The 21,450-nt window shown below is 46.0% G+C and overlaps 1 protein-coding gene across 1 annotated transcript in view; it reads right to left on the reverse strand.

Moving 5' to 3' along the window:
• Positions 1 to 9,514: 9,514 nt before the first annotated feature.
• LOC139533373 (zinc finger protein 638-like) overlaps positions 9,515 to 21,450 on the reverse strand; it is a 96,171-nt gene continuing 84,235 nt past the window's right edge. The window contains exons 19-22 of the mRNA XM_071331418.1: positions 18,634 to 20,397; positions 13,442 to 13,544; positions 11,198 to 11,319; positions 9,515 to 10,057 (exon numbers count right to left, since the gene is read on the reverse strand). Of these exons, the coding sequence (XP_071187519.1) occupies positions 9,992 to 10,057; positions 11,198 to 11,319; positions 13,442 to 13,544; positions 18,634 to 20,397 (2,055 nt within the window). The 3' untranslated portion in view covers positions 9,515 to 9,991. The remainder of the gene's footprint in view (positions 10,058 to 11,197; positions 11,320 to 13,441; positions 13,545 to 18,633; positions 20,398 to 21,450) is intronic.

Genomic DNA, 21,450 nt, shown 5'->3' on the forward strand with positions numbered 1-21,450 from the left:
CCAACCCTCTTCCCTCCTCACTAACCAACCCTCTTCCCTCTTCCCTCCTCACTAACTAACCCTCTTCCCTCTTCCCTCCTCACTAACTAACCCTCTTCCCTCTTCCCTCCTCACTAACCAACCCTCTTCCCTCTTCCCTCCTCACTAACTAACCCTCTTCCCTCCTCACTAACCAACCCTCTTCTCTCCTCACTAACTAACCCTCTTCCCTCCTCACTAACTAACCCTCTCCCCTCCTCACTAACTAACCCTCTTCCCTCCTCACTAACTAACCCTCTTCCCTCCTCACTAACTAACCCTCTTCCCTCCTCACTAACTAACCCTCTTCCCTCCTCACTAACTAACCCTCTTCCCTCCTCACTAACTAACCCTCTTCCCTCCTCACTAACTAACCCTCTTCCCTCCTCACTAACTAACCCTCTTCCCTCTTCCCTCCTCACTAACCAACCCTCTTCCCTCTTCCCTCCTCACTAACTAACCCTCTTCCCTCTTCCCTCCTCACTAACTAACCCTCTTCCCTCTTCCCTCCTCACTAACTAACCCTCTTCCCTCTTCCCTCCTCACTAACCAACCCTGTTCCCTCTTCCCTCCTCACTAACCAACCCTCTTCCCTCCTCACTAACCAACCATCTTCCCTCTTCCCTCCTCACTAACTAACCCTCTTCCCTCTTCCCTCCTCACTAACTAACCCTCTTCCCTCTTCCCTCCTCACTAACTAACCCTCTTCCCTCTTCCCTCCTCACTAACCAACCCTCTTCCCTCTTCCCTCCTCACTAACTAACCCTCTTCCCTCTTCCCTCCTCACTAACCAACCCTGTTCCCTCTTCCCTCCTCACTAACTAACCCTCTTCCCTCCTCACTAACTAACCATCTTCCCTCTTCCCTCCTCACTAACTAACCCTCTTCCCTCTTCCCTCCTCACTAACCAACCCTCTTCCCCACTAACCAACCATCTTCCTCCCTCTTCCCCACTAACCAACCCTCTTCCCCACTAACCAACCCTCTTCCCCACTAACCAACCCTCTTCCTCCCTCCTCCTTATTAACCCTCCCTCCTCCTCACTAACCAACCCTCCTCCTCACTAACCAACCCTCTTCCTTTCTCCTCCTCACTAACCAACTCTCTTCCCTCCTCCTCCTCCTCACTAACCAACCCTCTTCCCTCCTCCTCCTCCTCACTAACCAACCCTCTTCCTTTCTCCTCCTCACTAACCAACCCTCTTCCCTCCTCCTCCTCCTCACTAACCAACCCTCTTCCCTCCTCCTCACTAACCAACCCTCCTCCTCACTAACCAACCCTCTTCCTTTCTCTTCCTCACTAACCAACCCTCTTCCTCCCTCCTCCTCACTAACCAACCCCCTCCCTCCTCCCTCCTCCTCACTAACCAACCCTCCTCCTCACTAACCAACCCTCTTCCTTTCTCCTCCTCACTAACCAACCCTCTTCCCTCCTCACTAACCAACCCTCTTCCCTCCTCACTAACCAACCATCTTCCCTCTTCCCTCCTCACTAACCAACCCTCTTCCCTCTTCCCTCCTCACTAACCAACCCTCTTCCCTCTTCCCTCCTCACTAACCAACCCTCTTCCCTCTTCCCTCCTCACTAACCAACCCTCTTCCCTCTTCCCTCCTCACTAACTAACCCTCTTCCCTCTTCCCTCCTCACTAACTAACCCTCTTCCCTCCTCACTAACTAACACTCTTCCCTCTACCCTCCTCACTAACTAACCCTCTTCCCTCTTGCCTCCTCACTAACCAACCCTCTTCCCTCTTCCCTCCTCACTAACTAACCCTCTTCCCTCCTCACTCACCAACCCTTCTCCCTCTTCCCTCCTCACTAACTAACCCTCTTCCCTCCTCACTAACTAACCCTCTTCCCTCCTCACTAACCAACCCTCTTCCCTCCTCACTAACCAACCCTCTTCCCCACTAACCAACCATCTTCCTCCCTCTTCCCCACTAACCAACCCTCTTCCCCACTAACCAACCCTCTTCCCCACTAACCAACCCTCTTCCCCACTAACCAACCCTCTTCCCCACTAACCAACCCTCTTCCTCCCTCCTCCTTATTAACCCTCCCTCCTCCTCACTAACCAACCCTCCTCCTCACTAACCAACCCTCTTCCTTTCTCCTCCTCACTAACCAACCCTCTTCCCTCCTCCTCCTCCTCACTAACCAACCCTCTTCCTTTCTCCTCCTCACTAACCAACCCTCTTCCTTTCTCCTCCTCACTAACCAACCCTCTTCCCTCCTCCTCACTAACCAACCCTCTTCCCTCCTCACTAACCAACCCTCTTCCCTCCTCCTCCTCACTAACGAACCCTCTTCCTCCCTCCTCCTCACTAACCAACCCTATTCCCTCCTCCTCCTCCTCACTAACCAACCCTCTTCCTTTCTCCTCCTCACTAACCAACCCTCTTCCCTCCTCACTAACCAACCCTCTTCCTTTCTCCTCCTCACTAACCAACCCTCTTCCCTCCTCCTCCTCCTCCTCACTAACCAACCCTCTTCCTTTCTCTTCCTCACTAACCAACCCTCTTCCTCCCTTCTCCTCACTAACCAACCCTCTTCCTCCCTCCTCCTCACTAACCAACCCTCCTCCCTCCTCCTCCTCCTCACTAACCAACCCTCTTCCTTTCTCCTCCTCACTAACCAACCCTCTTCCCTCCTCACTAACCAACCCTCTTCCTTTCTCCTCCTCACTAACCAACCCTCTTCCCTCCTCCTCCTCCTCCTCACTAACCAACCCTCTTCCTTTCTCTTCCTCACTAACCAACCCTCTTCCCTCCTCCTCACTAACCAACCCTCTTCCTCCCTTCTCCTCACTAACCAACCCTCTTCCTCCCTCCTCCTCACTAACCAACCCTCCTCCTCACTAACCAACCCTCTTCCTTTCTCCTCCTCACTAACCAACCCTCTTCCCTCCTCCTCACTAACCAACCCTCCTCCTCACTAACCAACCCTCCTCCCTTCTCCTCCATCCGCCATCATTAACCAACCCTCTTCCCTCCTCCTCCCTCCTCCTCACTAACCAACCCTCTTCCCTCCTCCTCCTCACTAACCAACCCTTCTCCCTCTTCCCTCCTCACTAACTAACCCTCTTCCCTCCCTCCTCCTCACTAACCAACCCTCTTCCCTCCTCACTAACCAACCCTCTTCCTCCCTCTTCCCCACTAACCAACCCTCTTCCCCATTAACCAACCCTCTTCCCCACTAACCAACCCTCTTCCTCCCTCCTCCTTATTAACCCTCCCTCCTCCTCACTAACCAACCCTCCTCCTCACTAACCAACCCTCTTCCTTTCTCCTCCTCACTAACCAACCCTCTTCCCTCCTCCTCCTCCTCACTAACCAACCCTCTTCCTTTCTCCTCGACACTAACCAACCCTCTTCCTTTCTCCTCCTCACTAACCAACCCTCTTCCCTCCTCCTCCTCACTAACCAACCCTCTTCCCTCCTCCTCCTCCTCACTAACCAACCCTCTTCCTTTCTCCTCCTCACTAACCAACCCTCTTCCCTCCTCCTCCTCCTCACTAACCAACCCTCTTCCTTTCTCTTCCTCACTAACCAACCCTCTTCCCTCCTCCTCACTAACCAACCCTCTTCCTCCCTCCTCCTCACTAACCAACCCTCTTCCTCCCTCCTCCTCACTAACCAACCCTCCTCCTCACTAACCAACCCTCTTCCTTTCTCCTCCTCACTAACCAACCCTCTTCCCTCCTCCTCACTAACCAACCCTCCTCCTCACTAACCAACCCTCCTCCCTTCTCCTCCATCCGCCATCATTAACCAACCCTCTTCCCTCCTCCTCCCTCCTCCTCACTAACCAACCCTCTTCCCTCCTCCTCCTCACTAACCAACCCTTCTCTCTCTCTCTCTCTGATTAGTCTGGTCGCTGCTATAGGAAGGCAACACACACATGGTCATTTAGAAACATAAAATATACTCAAACACATAAAACCAACTGCTTCACCAACATAGTCAGCCTTACTCTATACTCAGACCGTGTAACCAGACCACCCCCTTGTGGTCAATGTGTGTAATATCACAGACAAATAAATACTTACTTTTTACGGCTACCTCTTTTTGCTATTCGTTTTTTCATTTTATAGTTTGAATGTAAAGTGTGTTGCGATTTTAAATGCACTTTAAATAAAGTTTGATTTGAAAAAGTCATTCGTCAGAGTCATGTCAGCCTGTGATTTATGTAACGGTCTCTGTGGAATCTCATACAGAAGTGGGCTCCCTGGACGTTATGTACATCTATGCTTTATATAACGGTCTCTGTGGAATCTCATACAGAAGTGGGCTCCCTGGACGTTATGTACATCTATGCTTTATATAACGGTCTCTGTGGAATCTCATACAGAAGTGGGCTCCCTGGACATTATGTACATCTATGCTTTATGTAACGGTCTCTGTGGAATCTCATACAGAAGTGGGCTCCCTGGACGTTATGTACATCTATGCTTTAAGTACCTTCTTCAGCTCCTCCATCTTCTGCATATCTCTGCGTCTGAGGCGTATCCAACGGCGACGGCAGTTGTTATGGTACATCTTCTCAGCTGGTACCCAGGACTTGGGCTTCCGATCTGGGGGAATAGTCAGGCCGTACTCCCATATCTCTGGAGATGTGAGTGAGTGTGAGAGTGAGTGAGTGAGAAATGTGAATTCTGCTTTTATCCCAACCCATCCGAAAAGACAGAAACACACAGAGAGGAGGTCGGCCAGATTGGAGAGGGGGGGGTCAGGGATGCCCAGAGAGAGCGAGATGACCCAGGGGACTAACGTAGAGAACTCATGCATGGAGTTTTGGAACACATTCTCCCTGGCCAAGGCTTTCGACTCTGTCAATCACCGTATTCTTAAATCGGCATACTCAATAGCCTTGGTTTCTCAAATGACTGCCTCGCCTGCTTCACCAATTACTTCTCAGACATAGTTCAGGGTGTCAAATCGGAGGGCCTGTTGTCCGGACCTCTGCCAGTCTCTATGGGGGTGCCACAGGGTTCAATTCTCGGGCCGACTCCTTTCTCTGTATATATCAATGATGTTGCTCTTGCTGCGGGCGATTCCCTGATCCACCTCTACGCAGACGACACCATTCTGTATACTTCTGGCCCTTCCTTCGACACTGTGCTATCTAACCTCCAAACGAGCTTCAATGCCATACAACACTCCTTCCGTGGCCTCCAACTGCTTTTAAACGCTAGTTAAACTAAATGCATGCTCTTCAACCGTTCGCTGCCTGCACCTGCCCGCCCGACTAGCATCACTACTCTGGACGGTTCTGACCTAGAATATGTGGACAACTACAAATACCTAAGTGTCTGGCTAGACTGTAAACTCTCCTTCCATACTCATATCAAACATCTCCAATCCAAAATCAAATCTAGAATCGGCTTTCTATTTCGCAACAAAGCCTCCTTCACTCACGCCGCCAAACTTACCCTCGTAAAACTGACTATCCTACCGATCCTCGACTTCGGCGATGTCATTTACAAAATAGCCTCCAACACTCTACTCAGCAAACTGGATGCAGTCTATCACAGTGCCATCCGTTTTGTCACCAAAGCCCCTTATACCACCCACCACTGCGACCTGTATGCTCTCGTCGGCTGGCCCTCGCTACATATTCTTTGCCAGACCCACTGGCTCCAGGTCATCTATAAGTCTATGCTAGATAAAGCGCCGCCTTATCTCAGCTCACTGGTCACCATAGCAACACCCACCCGTAGCACGCGCTCCAGCAGGTATATTTCACTGGTCATCCCCAAAGCCAACACCTCCTTTGGCCGTCTTTCCTTGCAGTTCTCTGCTGCCTGTGACTGGAACGAATTGCAAAAATTGCTGAGGCTGGAGACTTTAATTTCCCTCACCAACTTTAAACATCTGCTATCTGAGCAGCTAACCGATCGCTGCAGCTGTACATAGTCCATCTGTAAATACCCCATCCAATCTACCTACCTCATCCCCATTTTGTTTTTATTTACTTTTCTGCTCTTTTGCATACCAGTATCTCTACTTGCACATCATCATTTGCTCATCTATCACTCCAGTGTTAATTTGCTAAATTGTAATTACTTTGCTACTATGGCCTATTTATTGTCTTACCTCCTCATGCCATTTACAAACACTGTATATAGACTTTCTTTTTTTCTATTGTGTTATTGACTGAACGCTTGTTTACTCCATGTGTAACTCTGTGTTGTTGTTTGTGTCGCACTGCTTTGCTTTATCTTGGCCAGGTCGCAGTTGTAAATGAGAACTTGTTCTCAACTGGCCTACCTGGTTAAAAAAAGGTGAAATAAATTTTAAAAATTCGAGGAGAATTTCAGGAACATCTGGGGAAGCAGTGTTCAGGTGTTTACTAGGCCAAGACAACTTCAACAGTTTACTGTAGCCTAGGTAGCAGGCGCTAATTAAGGAGGTGAACTCAAAGTGCAATGGGGGGGGGGGGGGCATCAGACATGGAGTTTCTATGTGTGAGCAGGTTGTCATCCCTCCAGCTATTAACAGATTGACCCAGTGGATTATATGTATGCCTGCCTATTACACACCCACCTCATACTTCCTAACCCCTTACTCCCTTGCTTCCTTGCCCCTTAAACACTAGGCTACTGTAAATCTGCGAGGATTGGATAGGTATTAATGGAACGCTACATTTGACCTCAGCCCCTACATCTGACATGTTACATCATAACAGTTATATCAGAATCTTCTAAAAGCTCCTCTGTAGTTTCCTCCCTTCATTGATTACCTCTTCAGTGATGGGGGATCATGGAGCCTCGAGGAAACTACCAGTCTTCAGTGATGGAGGATCATGGGGCCTTGAGGAAACTACCAGTCTTCAGTGATGGAGGATCATGAGGCCATGAGGAAAATTAGTTACACCAGGGGTGTATTCATAAGTTAGATTACGCCAAACGTTTTACAATGAAAACGAGAGCTGCTATTGGACAGATTCAGATTAGGGTTAGGGATGGAATATGGGGGGGAAAATGCACCAAATTATTTTTCAATCTTCAATATAGAAATGCTACCCCCAAAAAGAATGTATTAAAACTTGTTACAAATGGAGTCACACATGATTCACCGAAGGATATTTTGAAAGAGGAAGTAAAGTACTTTAAGAATATGTTTTCGTTTCAGGCTCCTCCATCTCCACGAACCGAAACTAATTGTATGGATTTTTTTCCTAATAAAATGTAAAATTAACATCTGTACAGAAAGACTCATGTGAAGGCCAAATTACAGAGGAGGAACTTCTTGATGCAATTGGGGCCTTTAAGGATGGGAAAACTCCAGGGCTGGATGGCATACCAGTGGAAGTAAACAAACCTTTTTTTGATATACTCAAAGGACCATTATTAGCATGTTTTAACCACTCCTAAATAAATGGTAGATTATCAGACACGCAACAAGAAGGTCTGATCTCATTATTACTGAAACAAGACCCAAGTGGTATATACAGTGGGGCAAAAAAGTATTTAGTCAGCCACCAATTGTGCAAGTTCTCCCACTTAAAAAGATGAGAGAGGCCTGTAATTTTCATCATAGGTACACTTCAACTATGACAGACAAAATGAGAAGAAAAAAAATCCAGAAAATCACATTGTAGGATTTTTAATGAATTTATTTGCAAATTATGGTGGAAAATAAGTATTTGGTCACCTACAAAAAAGCAAGATTTCTGGCTCTCACAGACCTGTAACTTCTTCTTTAAGAGGCTCCTCTGTCTTCCACTCGTTACCTGTATTAATGGCACCTGTTTGAACTTGTTATCAGTATAAAAGACACCTGTCCACAACCTCAAACAGTCACACTCCAAACTCCACTATGGCCAAGACCAAAGAGCTGTCAAAGGACACCAGAAACAAAATTGTAGACCTGCACCAGGCTGGGAAGACTGAATCTGCAATAGGTAAACAGCTTGGTTTGAAGAAATCAACTGTGGGAGAAATTATTAGGAAATGGAAGACATACAAGACCACTGATAATCTCCCTCGATCTGGGGCTCCACGCAAGATCTCACCCCGTAGGGTCAAAATGATCACAAGAACGGTGAGCAAAAATCCCAGAACCACACGGGGGGACCTAGTGAATGACCTGCAGAGAGCTGGGACCAAAGTAACAAAGCCTACCATCAGTAACACACTACGCCGCCAGGGACTCAAATCCTGCAGTGCCAGACGTGTCCCCCTGCTTAAGCCAGTACATGTCCAGGCCCGTCTGAAGTTTGCTAGAGAGCATTTGGATGATCCAGAAGAAGATTGGGAGAATGTCATATGGTCAGATGAAACCAAAATATAACTTTTTGGTAAAAACTCAACTCGTCGTGTTTGGAGGACAAAGAATGCTGAGTTGCATCCAAAGAACACCATACCTACTGTGAAGCATGGGGGTGGAAACATCATGCTTTGGGGCTGTTTTTCTGCAAAGGGACCAGGACGACTGATCCGTGTAAAGGACAGAATGAATGGGGCCATGTATCGTGAGATTTTGAGTGAAAACCTCCTTCCATCAGCAAGAGCATTGAAGATGAAACGTGGCTGGGTCTTTCAGCATGACAATGATCCCAAACACACCGCCCGGGCAACGAAGGAGTGGCTTCGTAAGAAGCATTTCAAGGTCCTGGAGTGGCCTAGCCAGTCTCCAGATCTCAACCCCATAGAGAATCTTTGGAGGGAGTTGAAAGTCCGCGTTGCCCAGCAACAGCCCCAAAACATCACTTCTCTAGAGGAGATCTGCATGGAGGAATGGGCCAAAATACCAGCAACAGTGTGTGAAAACCTTGTGAAGACTTACAGAAAACGTTTGACCTCTGTCATTGCCAACAAAGGGTATATAACAAAGTATTGAGATAAACTTTTGTTATTGATCAAATACTTATTTTCCACCATAATTTGCAAATAAATTCATAAAAAAATCATACAATGTGATTTTCTGGAAAAAAAATTCTAATTTTGTCTGTCATAGTTGAAGATGATGATCATTACAGGCCTCTCTCATCTTTTTAAGTGGGAGAACTTACACAATTGGTGGCTGACTACTTTTTTGCCCCACTGTATATATTTAAAACCAAATACTTTTACTCAAGTAGTATTTTTCAGGGTGATGTTCACTTTTACTTGAGTCATTTTCTATGAAGGTATCTTTACTTTTACGTTACTTTTTCCACTAACGAAATACGACCCAGAATCCTCTTCTTTAGGTATGGATTCAAACTGGTGATGATGCAGTGTTCTGCCGGTGCGCCGTGCCATCTGCGCCGTGCCATCTGCACCGTGCTATCTACACCGTGCCATCTGCACCGTGCTATCTACACCGTGCTATCTGCGCCGTGCTATCTACACCGTGCCATCTGCACCGTGCCATCTGCACCGTGCTATCTACACCGTGCCATCTGCACCGTGCTATCTACACCGTGCTATCTGCGCCGTGCTATCTACACCGTGCTATCTACACCGTGCTATCTGCGCCGTGCTATCAAGCCATTCACCAAAACAACACAGTGTTGGTAATAAAAACTCATTTATTACTATCTCCTTATACATAGGTCTCTGCTGACTGAGTTTCTCTGGATAAATTAAAACAGTTTAATGAGATTCAAATCCCCCCCCAAAAAAAAAACCCAAATCAAATGAATCTAAAATCTCTTGTCATATTTGGACCCAATATAGTCACAGATCAGAGATCTAGGATCAGTTTGACCTTTTAAATCATAATGAATAAGACAATATGAACATGGGGGGGATCTGATCCTAGACCAGCTCTCTGCCTCTGAAATAGCAAACCGCACTCTATTACCCTATATAGTAGTGCACTAGCTAACGCAATGGGCCGTAGTTAGTGCACTACTTTGGACCAGAACCTATTAGTTGAAAAGTGTCCCAAATGGCACCCTATTCCCTACATAGTGCACTACTTTCAACCAGATGGGGTCATAGAAGTGGTCACATTTTAGACACACCCAGGGGTGAGGTCAGGGGTCACTTGGAGGCGGAGCCTTGGCTAGATCCTCCTGCTTGTTGCTTCTGATGCTTCGGGTAATGTTTCTGGACAGGGAGGGAGAGAGGGAGAGAGAGGGAGGAGGGAGAGAGAGAGGGAGGGAGATGGATAGGAGAAGGGAGGGGGAGAGAGGGATAGGAGAAGGGAGAGAGGGAGGGGGAGAGAGAGAGGGAGAGAGGGAGAGAGGGAGGGGGAGAGAGAGGGAGGGGGATGTAAAGACAGAAGGGAAGTCATTTGTCAATTAGCTTTAGTGAAATAATCCCCAGAATACTAGACACAGAAACTAACAGTCAATCATGATGAACGGTACTCGCAAGTAAAGTTGTCATCATTAGAAAGAAGATATTCTATACAAACATACTGTAATGTGAACCATACATACCTACTGTAATGTGAACCATACATACCTACTGTAATGTGAACCATACATACCTACTGTAATGTGAACCATACATACCTACTGTAATGTGAACCATACATACCTTCAGTAATGTGACCCATACATACCTACTGTAATGTGAACCATACATACCTACTGTAATGTGAACCATACATACCTACTGTAATGTGAACCATACATACCTACTGTAATGTGAACCATACATACCTACTGTAATGTGAACCATACATACCTACTGTAATGTGAACCATACATACCTACTGTAATGTGAACCATACATACCTACTGTAATGTGAACCATACATACCTACTGTAATGTGAACCATACATACCTACTGTAATGTGAACCATACATACCTACTGTAATGTGAACCATACATACCTACTGTAATGTGAACCATACATACCTACTGTAATGTGAACCATACATACCTACTGTAATGTGAACCATACATACCTACTGTAATGTGAACCATACATACCTACTGTAATGTGACCCATACATACCTACTGTAATGTGACCCATACATACCTACTGTAATGTGAACCATACATACCTACTGTAATGTGACCCATACATACCTACTGTAATGTGAACCATACATACTGTCGATAAACTATACATACTGTAGGTATATGCAATTCAAAATGTGTTTATCCTGCAGTACCTCCACAGACCCCTAGTTGAATAACCCTATCTAACTAGCAAGCTAACTCGCTAACTAACTAGCTAACTACAGACCTAACTCACTAACTAACTGATTGACTAGTATAATGTTGTTTATACCTGCGTGTTCTGATAGTGTTGTAGACTGCTGCAGTGGGTCTTCTTGGTTGTGTCTTCACTCCTGTAGAACAGAGAACACAGCTTACAGAAGAACCCTGCCTTAGAAACCACAAAGTCCTGGCCTGGAGAGAGAGAGGAGAGAGCGAGGAGGAGAGGAGAGAGGAGAGAGGAGGAGAGAGCGAGGAGGAGAGGAGAGAGGAGAGAGGAGAGAGGAGAGAGGAGAGAGCGAGGAGGAGAGGAGAGAGAGAGAGAGAGAGATAGCGAGAGGTTGGGAGAGAAATGGTTTAACTTAGAATCATAAGTTAATTATAATAAACTTAAATAACAGTGTCAGACCCCTCAACTTTATTCACATTTTGTAACTTTAGGGCCTTATTCTAAAATGTATTAAATTGTTTTTTTCCTTCATCCATCTACACACAATACCCCATAATGACAAAGCAAAAACATTTTCCTAGAAATTTTTGCAAATGTATTAAATATATTAAATATAAAGCAATGAAATAATTTAATATCACATTTCCATAAGTATTACAGCCTCAAGTCTTCTTGGGTATGATGCTACCAGCTTGGCACACCTGTATTTGGGGAGTTTCTCCCATTCTTCTCTGCAGATCCTCTCAAGCTCTGTCAGGTTGGATGTGGAGCATCGCTGCACAGCTATGTTCAGGTCTCTCCAGAGATGTTCGATCAGGTTCAAGTCCGGGATCTGACTGGGCCACTCAAGGACATTCAGAGACTTGTCCCAAAGCCACTCCTGCATTGTCTTGGCTGTGTGCTTAGGGTCGTTGTCCTGTTGGAAGGTGAATCTTCACCCCAGTCTGAGGTCCTGAGCGCTCTGGAGCAGGTTTCCATCAGGGATCTCTGTACTTTGCTCCGTTCATCTTTCCCTTGATCCTGACTAGTCTCCCAGTCCCTGCCACTGAAAAACATCCCCACAGCATGATGCTGCCACCACCATGCTTCACCGTAGGGAAGGTGCCAGGTTTCCTCCAGACTTGACGCTTGGCATTCAGGCCAAAGAGTTTAATCTTGGTTTCATCAGACCAGAGAATCTTGTTTCTCATGGTCTGAGAGTCTTTTGGTGCCTTTTGGCAAACTTCAAGCGGGCTGTCATGTGCCTTTTACTGAGGAGTGGCTTACATCTGGCCACTCTACCATAAAGGCCTGATTGGTGGAGTGTTGCAGAGATGGTGTCCTTCTGGAAGGTTCTCTGGAGCTCTGTCAGAGTGACCATCGGGTTCTTGGTCACCTCCCTGACCAAGGTCCTTCTCCCCCGATTGCTCAGTTTGGCCGGGCGGACAGTTCTAGGAAGAGTCTTGTTCGTTCCAAACTTCTTCCATTTAAGAATGATGGAGGCCACTGTGTTCTTGGGGACGTTCAATGCTGCAGACATTTTTTGGTAAGGTTCCCCAGATCTGTGCCTCGACACAATCCTGTCTCGGAGCTCTACAGACAATTCCTTCGACCTCATGGCTTGGTTTTTGCTCTGACATGCAATGTCAACTGTGGGACCTTATATAGACAGGTGTGTGCCTTTCCAAATCATGTCCAATTAATTGAATTTACCACAGGTGGACTCCAATCAAGTTGTAGAAACATCTCAAGGATGATCCTGAACTCAATTTAGATTATCATAGCAAAGGGTCTGAATACTAAACATAAACACTATTTAATGACCCTAAACCCACACACTATTTAATGCCCCTAAACCCACCCACTATTTAATGACCCTAACCCCATCCGCACCACAGATATAACCACAGGGACTGCGGGTAATGAGTCAACCAGCGCATCACAGACACACACAGTCCCTCTGATCTGACACACAGTCCCTCTGATCTAACAGACACCTGTACCTGTATCGTCAGTGTCCCGGGTCTGGTCTGGTTCTGTTGTAACAGACACCTGTACCTGTATTGTCAGTGTCCCGGGTCTGGGCTGGTTCTGTTGTAACAGACACCTGTACCTGTATCGTCAGTGTCCCGGGTCTGGTCTGGTTCTGTTGTAACAGACACCTGTACCTGTATCGTCAGTGTCCCGGGTCTGGTCTGGTTCTGTTGTAACAGACACCTGTACCTGTATCGTCAGTGTCCCGGGTCTGGTCTGGTTCTGTTGTAACAGACACCTGTACCTGTATCGTCAGTTTCCCGGGTCTGGTCTGGTTCTGTTGTAACAGACACCTGTACCTGTATCGTCAGTGTCCCGGGTCTGGTCTGGTTCTGTTGTAACAGACACCTGTACCTGTATCGTCAGTGTCCCGGGTCTGGTCTGGTTCTGGAAACTTCCTGGGCTGCTCCTCCTCCATCTCATGATCATCTCCAGCCTCATCCAGGGTCACCATCGTCTGATAGGAGAGAGATTAAAATATGTAGTTGACCGGTCTAATATAGTGTATAAGAGGTCATACAAGATGTTTTGTAGTGATTCCTATGTTGTTGATGTAAATAATATTTGTTGGTCTGTGGTGTGGAATGAGGAGCAACCAGATGGTGCACTTGACACATTTATTTAACTTGCTTATCTTCTTATGGTTGAAGGGGCAGTATTGAGTAGCTTGGATGAAAGGTGCCCATATCAAACGGCCTGCTCCTCAGTCATAGTTGCTAATATTTGCATATTATTATTAGTATTGGATAGAAAACACTCTAAAGTTTCTAAAACTGTTTGAATTATGTCTGTGAGATTAACATGACTCATATTGGCAGGCAAAATCCTGAGTTGAAATCAAAACAGGAAGTCAGAAATCTGAGCTTGTATGTATTCACCAGAGTCCCCAATGAAATCCCCTTGAGATATTAATGATTGTGCACTGCCTAGGGGTTTCACTAGATGTCAACCATCAATAGAAATTATAATGAGACCTCTATGATGTTGTGGGAGAGAATGAGAGCAGAATCAGTCAGGTCTCCATCAAGCAGCCATTTTCTGATCATGCTTTTTCCTAGTGGAAGTCACTTACGTTCCATTGCTCACGAAGACAAGAAGGAATACACCGGGTGGAACTTTATTGAAGCTATATGTTAAAAACATCCTAATGATTGATTGTGTACTTAGTTTGAAATGTTTCTTCGATCGGTAATATCACTTTTTGAAGTTTTTGTCCGATATAACGCTGACCAGAATTAGCGTTTGGATATGTAAACCAGACGCGCTAACAAAAGAAGGTATTTGGACATAAATAACGGATTTTTTCCGAACAAAACAAACATTTATTGTGGACCTGGGATTCCTGGTGTGCTTTCTGATCTAGATCATCAAAGGTAAGGGAATATTTATCATATATTTTCTTGTTTATGTTTACGCCATCTTTGCGGCTGTGGTGTTTTACTTTTGAGCGCCGTCTCAGATTATAGCGTGGGTTTCTTTTTCCGTAAAGTTTTTTTGAAATCTGACACAGCGGTTGCATTAAGGAGAGGTATATCTATAATTACATGTGTATAACTTGTATTATCATCTATATTTATGATGAGTATTTCTGTTGAAACGATGTGGCTATGCAAAGTCTTGATGTTTTTGCAACTAGTGAATCTAGTCGCCTCAATGTAAACTCAGATTTTTTTATATAAATATGAATTTAATCAAACAAAACATGCATGTATTGTGTAACATGAAGTCCTATGAGTGTCATCTGATGAAAATAATCGAAGGTTAGTGATACATTTTATCTCTATACTGGTTTTTGTGAAGCTATCTTTAGCTGGAAAAAATGGCTGTGATTATTGTGGTGACCTAACATAATCGTTTGTGGTGCTTTCGCTGTAAAGCCTTTTTGAAATCGGACACTTTGGTGGGATTAACAACAAGATTACCTTTAAAATGGTATAAGACACATGAATGTCTGAGGAATTTTAATTATGAGATTTCTGTTGTTTGAATTTGGCGCCCTGCACTTGGACTGGCTGTTGTCATATCGATCCCGTTAACGGGACTGCAGCCATAAGAAGTTATCCCAGTTACTAATAAACATGCACCCGTTAAGAAAATGACTGTAAAAACTGTTAAATCCCTGTGGATTGATGAGGAATTTAAAAATGGGTTGGTTGAGAGTAATGAGGCAAAAGGAATGGCAAATAAGTCTGGCTGTGCAACTGATTAGCAAAACGTACTGCAAGTTGAGAAATCATGTGACTAAACTGAATATAAAGAGGAAGAAGCTACACTATGAAACAAAGATAAATGACATAAAGAACGACAGTAAGCAAACTCTGCTCCTTCATTCTGGCTCATTCATTTCAGAACCGACTGATATTGCCAACTACTTTAATGATTTTTAAGATTAGCAGACTCAGGGATGACATCCAAGTATATCTGACCAAATTATGAAACCAAGAATTGTAATTTTTGAATTCCGTAAAGTGAGTGTGGAAGAGGTGATAAAATTATTTTTGTCTACAACTACTGTGATTATTATTATTTGACCATGCTGGTCATTTATGAACATCTTGGCCATGTTCTGTTATAGTCTCCACCCAGCACAGCCAAAAGAGGACTGGCCACCCCTCATAGCCTGGTTCCTCTCTAGGTTTCTTCCTAGGTTCTGGCCTTTCTAGGGAGTTTTTCCTAGCCACCGTGCTTCTACACCTGCATTGCTTGCTGTTTGGGGTTTTAGGCTGGGTTTCTGTACAGCACTTTGAGATATCAGCTGATGTAAAACGGGCTTTATAAATACATATGATTGATTGATATCAACAATGACAAGCCACCAGGGTCCGACGATCTGGATGGAAAGTTACTGAGGATAATAGCGGACGATATTGCCACTCCTATTTGCCACATCTTCTATTTAAGCCGACTAGAGAGCGTGTGCCCTCAGGCCTGGAGGGAAGCTAAAGTCATTCCGCTACCTAAGAATAGTAAAGCCCCCTTTGCTGTCTCAAATAGCTGACCAATCAGCCTGTTACCAACCATTAGTAAACTTTTGGCAACAATTGTGTTTGACCAGATACAATGCTATTTTACAGTAAACAAATTGACAACAGACTTTCAGCACCCTTATAGGGAAGGACATTCAACAAGCACAGCACTTACACAAATGACTGATTGACAGAGAAATTGATAATACAAAATATTTTAGGGGCTGTTTTGCTGGACTTCAGTGCGGCTTCTGATAATCAGTCTGCTGCAGGAAAAACCTACGTGTTATGGCTTTACACCCCCTGCTATAATGTGGATAGAGAGTTACCTGTCTAACAGAACACAGAGGGTGTTCTTTAATGGAAGCTTCTCCAATATAATCCTGGTAGAATCAGGAATTCTTTAAAAAAAATAGCCGCACACTCTAGGAGCTCAGATGCAAAAATATTTATGTCCAACGTTTCGACAGACAAGCTGTCTTCATCAGGAGTTCCCCAGGGCAGCTGTCTAGCCCCCATACATTTTTCAATCTTTACTAATGACAATGCCACTGGCTTTGAGTAAAGCCAGTGTGTCTATGTATACGGATGACTCAACACTATACACGTCAGCTACTACAGCGAATGAAATGACTGCATCACTCAACAAAGAGTTGCACTTAGTTTCAGAATGGGTGGCAAGGAATAAGTTAGTTCCAAATATTTCAAAAACTAAAAGCATTGTATTTGGGACAAATCATTCACTAAACCCTAAACCTCAACTACATCTTGTAATGAGTCATGTGGAAATTGAGCAAGTTGAGGTGACTAAACTGCTTGGAGTAACCCTGGGTTGTACACTGGCATGGTCAAAACATATTGATACAACAGTAGCTAAGATGGGGAGAAGTCTGTCTATAATAAAGCAATGCTCTACCTTCTTAACAACACTGTCAACAAGGCAGGTCCTACAGGCCCTAGTTTCTACCTTCTTAACAGCACTATCAACAAGGCAGGTCCTACAGGCCCTAGTTTTGTCACACCTGGACTACTGTTCAGTCATGTGGTCAGGTGCCACAAAGAGGGACTTAGAAAAAGTGCAATTGGCTCAGAACAGAGTAGCACGGCTGGGCCTTGGATGTACACAGAGAGCTAATATTAATAATATGCATGTCCATCTCTCCTGGCTCAAAGTGGAGGAGAGATAGATTTGATCACTACTTGTATTTATGAGAGGTATTGACATGTTGAAAGCACTGAGCTATCTGTCTAAACGACTAGCACCCAGACACCCATGCATACCCCACAAGACATGCCACCAGAGGTCTGTCTAAACGACTAGCACCCAGACACCCATGCATACCCCACAAGACATGCCACCAGAGGTCTGTCTAAACGACTAGCACCCAGACACCCATGCATACCCCACAAGACATGCCACCAGAGGTCTGTCTAAACGACTAGCACCCAGACACCCATGCATACCCCACAAGACATGCCACCAGAGGTCTGTCTAAACGACTAGCACCCAGACACCCATGCATACCCCACAAGACATGCCACCAGAGGTCTGTCTAAACGACTAGCACCCAGACACCCATGCATACCCCACAAGACATGCCACCAGAGGTCTGTCTAAACGACTAGCACCCAGACACCCATGCATACCCCACAAGACATGCCACCAGAGGTCTGTCTAAACGACTAGCACCCAGACACCCATGCATACCCCACAAGACATGCCACCAGAGGTCTGTCTAAACGACTAGCACCCAGACACCCATGCATACCCCACAAGACATGCCACCAGAGGTCTGTCTAAACGACTAGCACCCAGACACCCATGCATACCCCACAAGACATGCCACCAGAGGTCTCTTCACAGCCCAGAACAGACTATGATAGGTGCACAGTACTACATAGAGCCATGACTACTATTCTACCTCAAGTAACTGACGAAAAGCAGTAGAATCAGATTTAAACAAATAATATACCTTATGGAACAGCGGGGACTGTGAAGCAACACAGACATGTTATAATATACACACTATACACACACACACTTGGATTTAGTACTGTAGATATGTGGTAGTGGAGTACGGGCCTGAGGGCACACACTGTGTTGTGAATTCTGTAATGTTTTTAAAATTGTACAACTGCCTTCATTTTGCTGGACCGCAGGAAAGCAGCAGCTAATGGGGATCCATAATAATTACAAATAGACGTGTGTGTGTGTGTGTGAGAGAGAGCGAGAGAGTGAGTGAGTGAGTGAGTGAGTGAGTGAGTGAGTGAGTGAGAGGGTGAGTGAGTGAGTGTGAGAGAGAGAGAGAGAGAGAGAGCGCGAGAGAGCGCGAGAGAGCGCGAGAGAGCGCGAGAGAGCGCGAGAGAGCGCGAGAGAGAGCGAGAGAGAGCGAGAGAGAGCGAGAGAGAGCGCGAGAGAGAGCGCGAGAGAGAGCGCGAGAGAGAGCGAGAGAGAGCGCGAGAGAGAGCGCGAGAGAGAGCGAGAGAGAGCGAGAGAGATAGTGATAGTGAGAGAGAGTTAGTTAGTGAGAGAAATCAAGATACAAGCAGACAAAAAGAAAGCACTAGATGTTTACTGACCTCTGTGTTGAAGGAGTCTCCTGATTCGTCCTCCTGGCTAAATGGGTGTGGCTCCGGGCTAGGACCCTCCCCTCCTTCCTCGCCAACGATCTCATCCAGAGTGACCAATTCTTGAAGGTCTGCCTCATTTATTCCGCACTCCTGATCCCTCTCACCCTCCTCTCCTCTCTCATCCCCATCACCTCCAATCTCATCCAGAGTCACCAACCATTCCATATCCGCACCGAACCTCTCCTTCTCTTTGCTCCTCTCCCGCTCTGTACTCCTCCTCTCCTTCCCTCTCGCCTTCTCCCATTCCCTCACTCGCTGTTTCTCCTTCGCCAGTTCCTGTTTCTTCATCAGCTCTTCCTCTTCGGCAGCGTCGTCAGGGTAACTCTCTTCTTCCTCACTCACCTCATCCAAAGAGACAAGGTTAGTCTTTTTGTGGGTACCTCCCTCAACTCTCTCTGACTCCACTGTAGGGGTCTGTACCTTCTCAAGGGTTTGGGGTATCTTCTTACCATCCTCCTTCTTTTGAAGTGTCATATTACCCTTACCCTTTTTGTAACCCTCTTTTTGTGGTTTTGAGGTACCCTTAGATTCAGTAGTATGGTTGTCCAGAGCTTCTGTCATATCCACCTGATCATCGACAGAGTCCAGGATATGGAACCCTTCCAACTCTCTGGGTAGAGAATCTCTTCGGTCTTCGACAGAGTCCAGGATGTGGAAAGCAGATTCTTCTTCGTCTTGGCGTTCCTCTAGAGTAGTTTGGCGCTCCTGGGGACCCGTAGATTCAGAGGCTGTGTCATCCACGGTTTCGTTGAGTATCTGTAAACCTCCATCTTCTTCGGGTACTTTGTCAACAAGTGATCGGGGCACTTGGTGACCCGACACCGTCTCAAACTCTCGTAGTTCTAGGGTTGTATGAAGGTCTTGCTCCTTGGCTGCGGAAGACGGATCAGGCAAACCAGGCTCCAGTGGACAGCCTTCATTCTGAGCCTTGCTACCCAGAATCGAGTCCCCTTTTTTAGCCTGGGCCTTCTCCTCGCTCCCGCCTACCTCTGGAGGTTTTTCAGCTGTAGTCTCCATATCAATCTCTGACCCAGCACTTTCTACTTCCTTGTTCGCCGGCAATGCAGTGTCCAACACTGACACCTTGTGGTCGGATGACGGTAACATACCCTCAGCCATTGGCTGAGACAGAAGCTCCACGGGAAGAGGCTCCGCCTCCATCCCGACTGTGGGGTCATCGTCAGTGACAGTTTCTCGGGTTTCTGCGGCTTCCTTTGCTACAACAGCAGCTGCAGCTGATGACCTGGTCTTGCGTCCAGAGGTGACAATTTCTCGGGTTTCTGCGGCTTCCGTTGATACAACAGCAGCTGATGACCTGGTCTTGCGTCCAGAGGTGACAGGTGGTTGAGGTTTTGCCGGCTGCGTTTTTTTGGCTGTTGCGGCTTGTCGTGGAGTCTTCTGTCCAGGGGGGTCAGAGGTAGAAGAGGATGGGGTGGGAGTGCTTTTGGACGGGGGTGTCTCTTTCTCCTGGCTAGACTTCATAGTAGAAATTGGGGTATCAGGGGTACCCCTCTTGCGTTTGGATGATCGTTCCGACCTTTCATAGGCGCCATCTTGGGTATTGGGTGATGAAGATGATGGCTCTGGTGGGTTGGTGTTGTCCGCCTCATCCCCTTCCACCTCGTCCACGGTGACGAACTCATCCATGTTGAACTGGTCCAGGTCGAATGGGTTGGCGTCGGACGTGAACTCATCCGCCACGTAGCCAACACCCTGTGGTACGAGAGGAGGATGGATCCACGGAATTAATCAATCGATCGATTTTCCAGAAGTTCAACACAACTGATGTACTTTGAATCAGATGTACAGTGAGGGAAAAAAGTATTTGATCCCCTGCTGATTTTGTACGTTTGCCTACTGACAAAGAAATTATCAGTCTATAATTTTAATGGTAGGTTTATTTGAACAGTGAGAGACAGAATAACAACAAAAATATCGAGAAAAACGCATGTCAAAAATGTTATAAATTGATTTGCATTTTAATGAGGGAAATAAGTATTTGACCCCTTCTCAATCAGAAAGATTTCTGGCTCCCAGGTGTCTTTCATACAGGTAACGAGCTGAGATTAGGAGCACACTCTTAAAGGGAGTGCTACTAATCTCAGTTTCTTACCTGTATAAGAGACACCTGTCCACAGAAGCAATCAATCAATCAGATTCCAAACTCTCCACCATGGCCAAGACCAAAGAGCTCTCCAAGGATGTCAGGGACAAGATTGTAGATCTACACAAGGCTGGAATGGGCTACAAGACCATTGCCAAGCAGCTTGGTGAGAAGGTGACAACAGTTGGTGCGATTATTCGCAAATGGAAGAAACACAAAATAATTGTCAAACTCCCTTGGCCTAGGGCTCCATGCAAGATCTCACCTCATGGAGTTGCAATGATCATGCGAATGGTGAGGAATCAGCCCAGAACTACACAGGAGGATCTTGTCAATGATCTCAAGGCAGCTGGGACCATAGTCACCAAGAAAACAATTGGTAACACACTACGCCGTGAAGGACTGAAATCCTGCAGCGCCCGCAAGGTCCCCTGCTCAAGAAAGCACATATACATGCCCGTCTGAAGTTTGCCAATGAACATCTGAATGATTCAGAGGACAACTGGGTGAACGTGTTGTGGTCAGACGAGACCAAAATTGAGTTCTTTGGCATCAACTCAACTTGCCGTGTTTGGAGGAGGAGGAATGCTGCCTATGACCCCAAGAAACCATCCCCACCGTCAAACATGGAGGTGGAAACATTATGCTTTGGGGGTGTTTTT

This window comes from Salvelinus alpinus, chromosome 11, assembly GCF_045679555.1.
Source record: "Salvelinus alpinus chromosome 11, SLU_Salpinus.1, whole genome shotgun sequence".
NCBI lineage: Eukaryota > Metazoa > Chordata > Actinopteri > Salmoniformes > Salmonidae > Salvelinus > Salvelinus alpinus.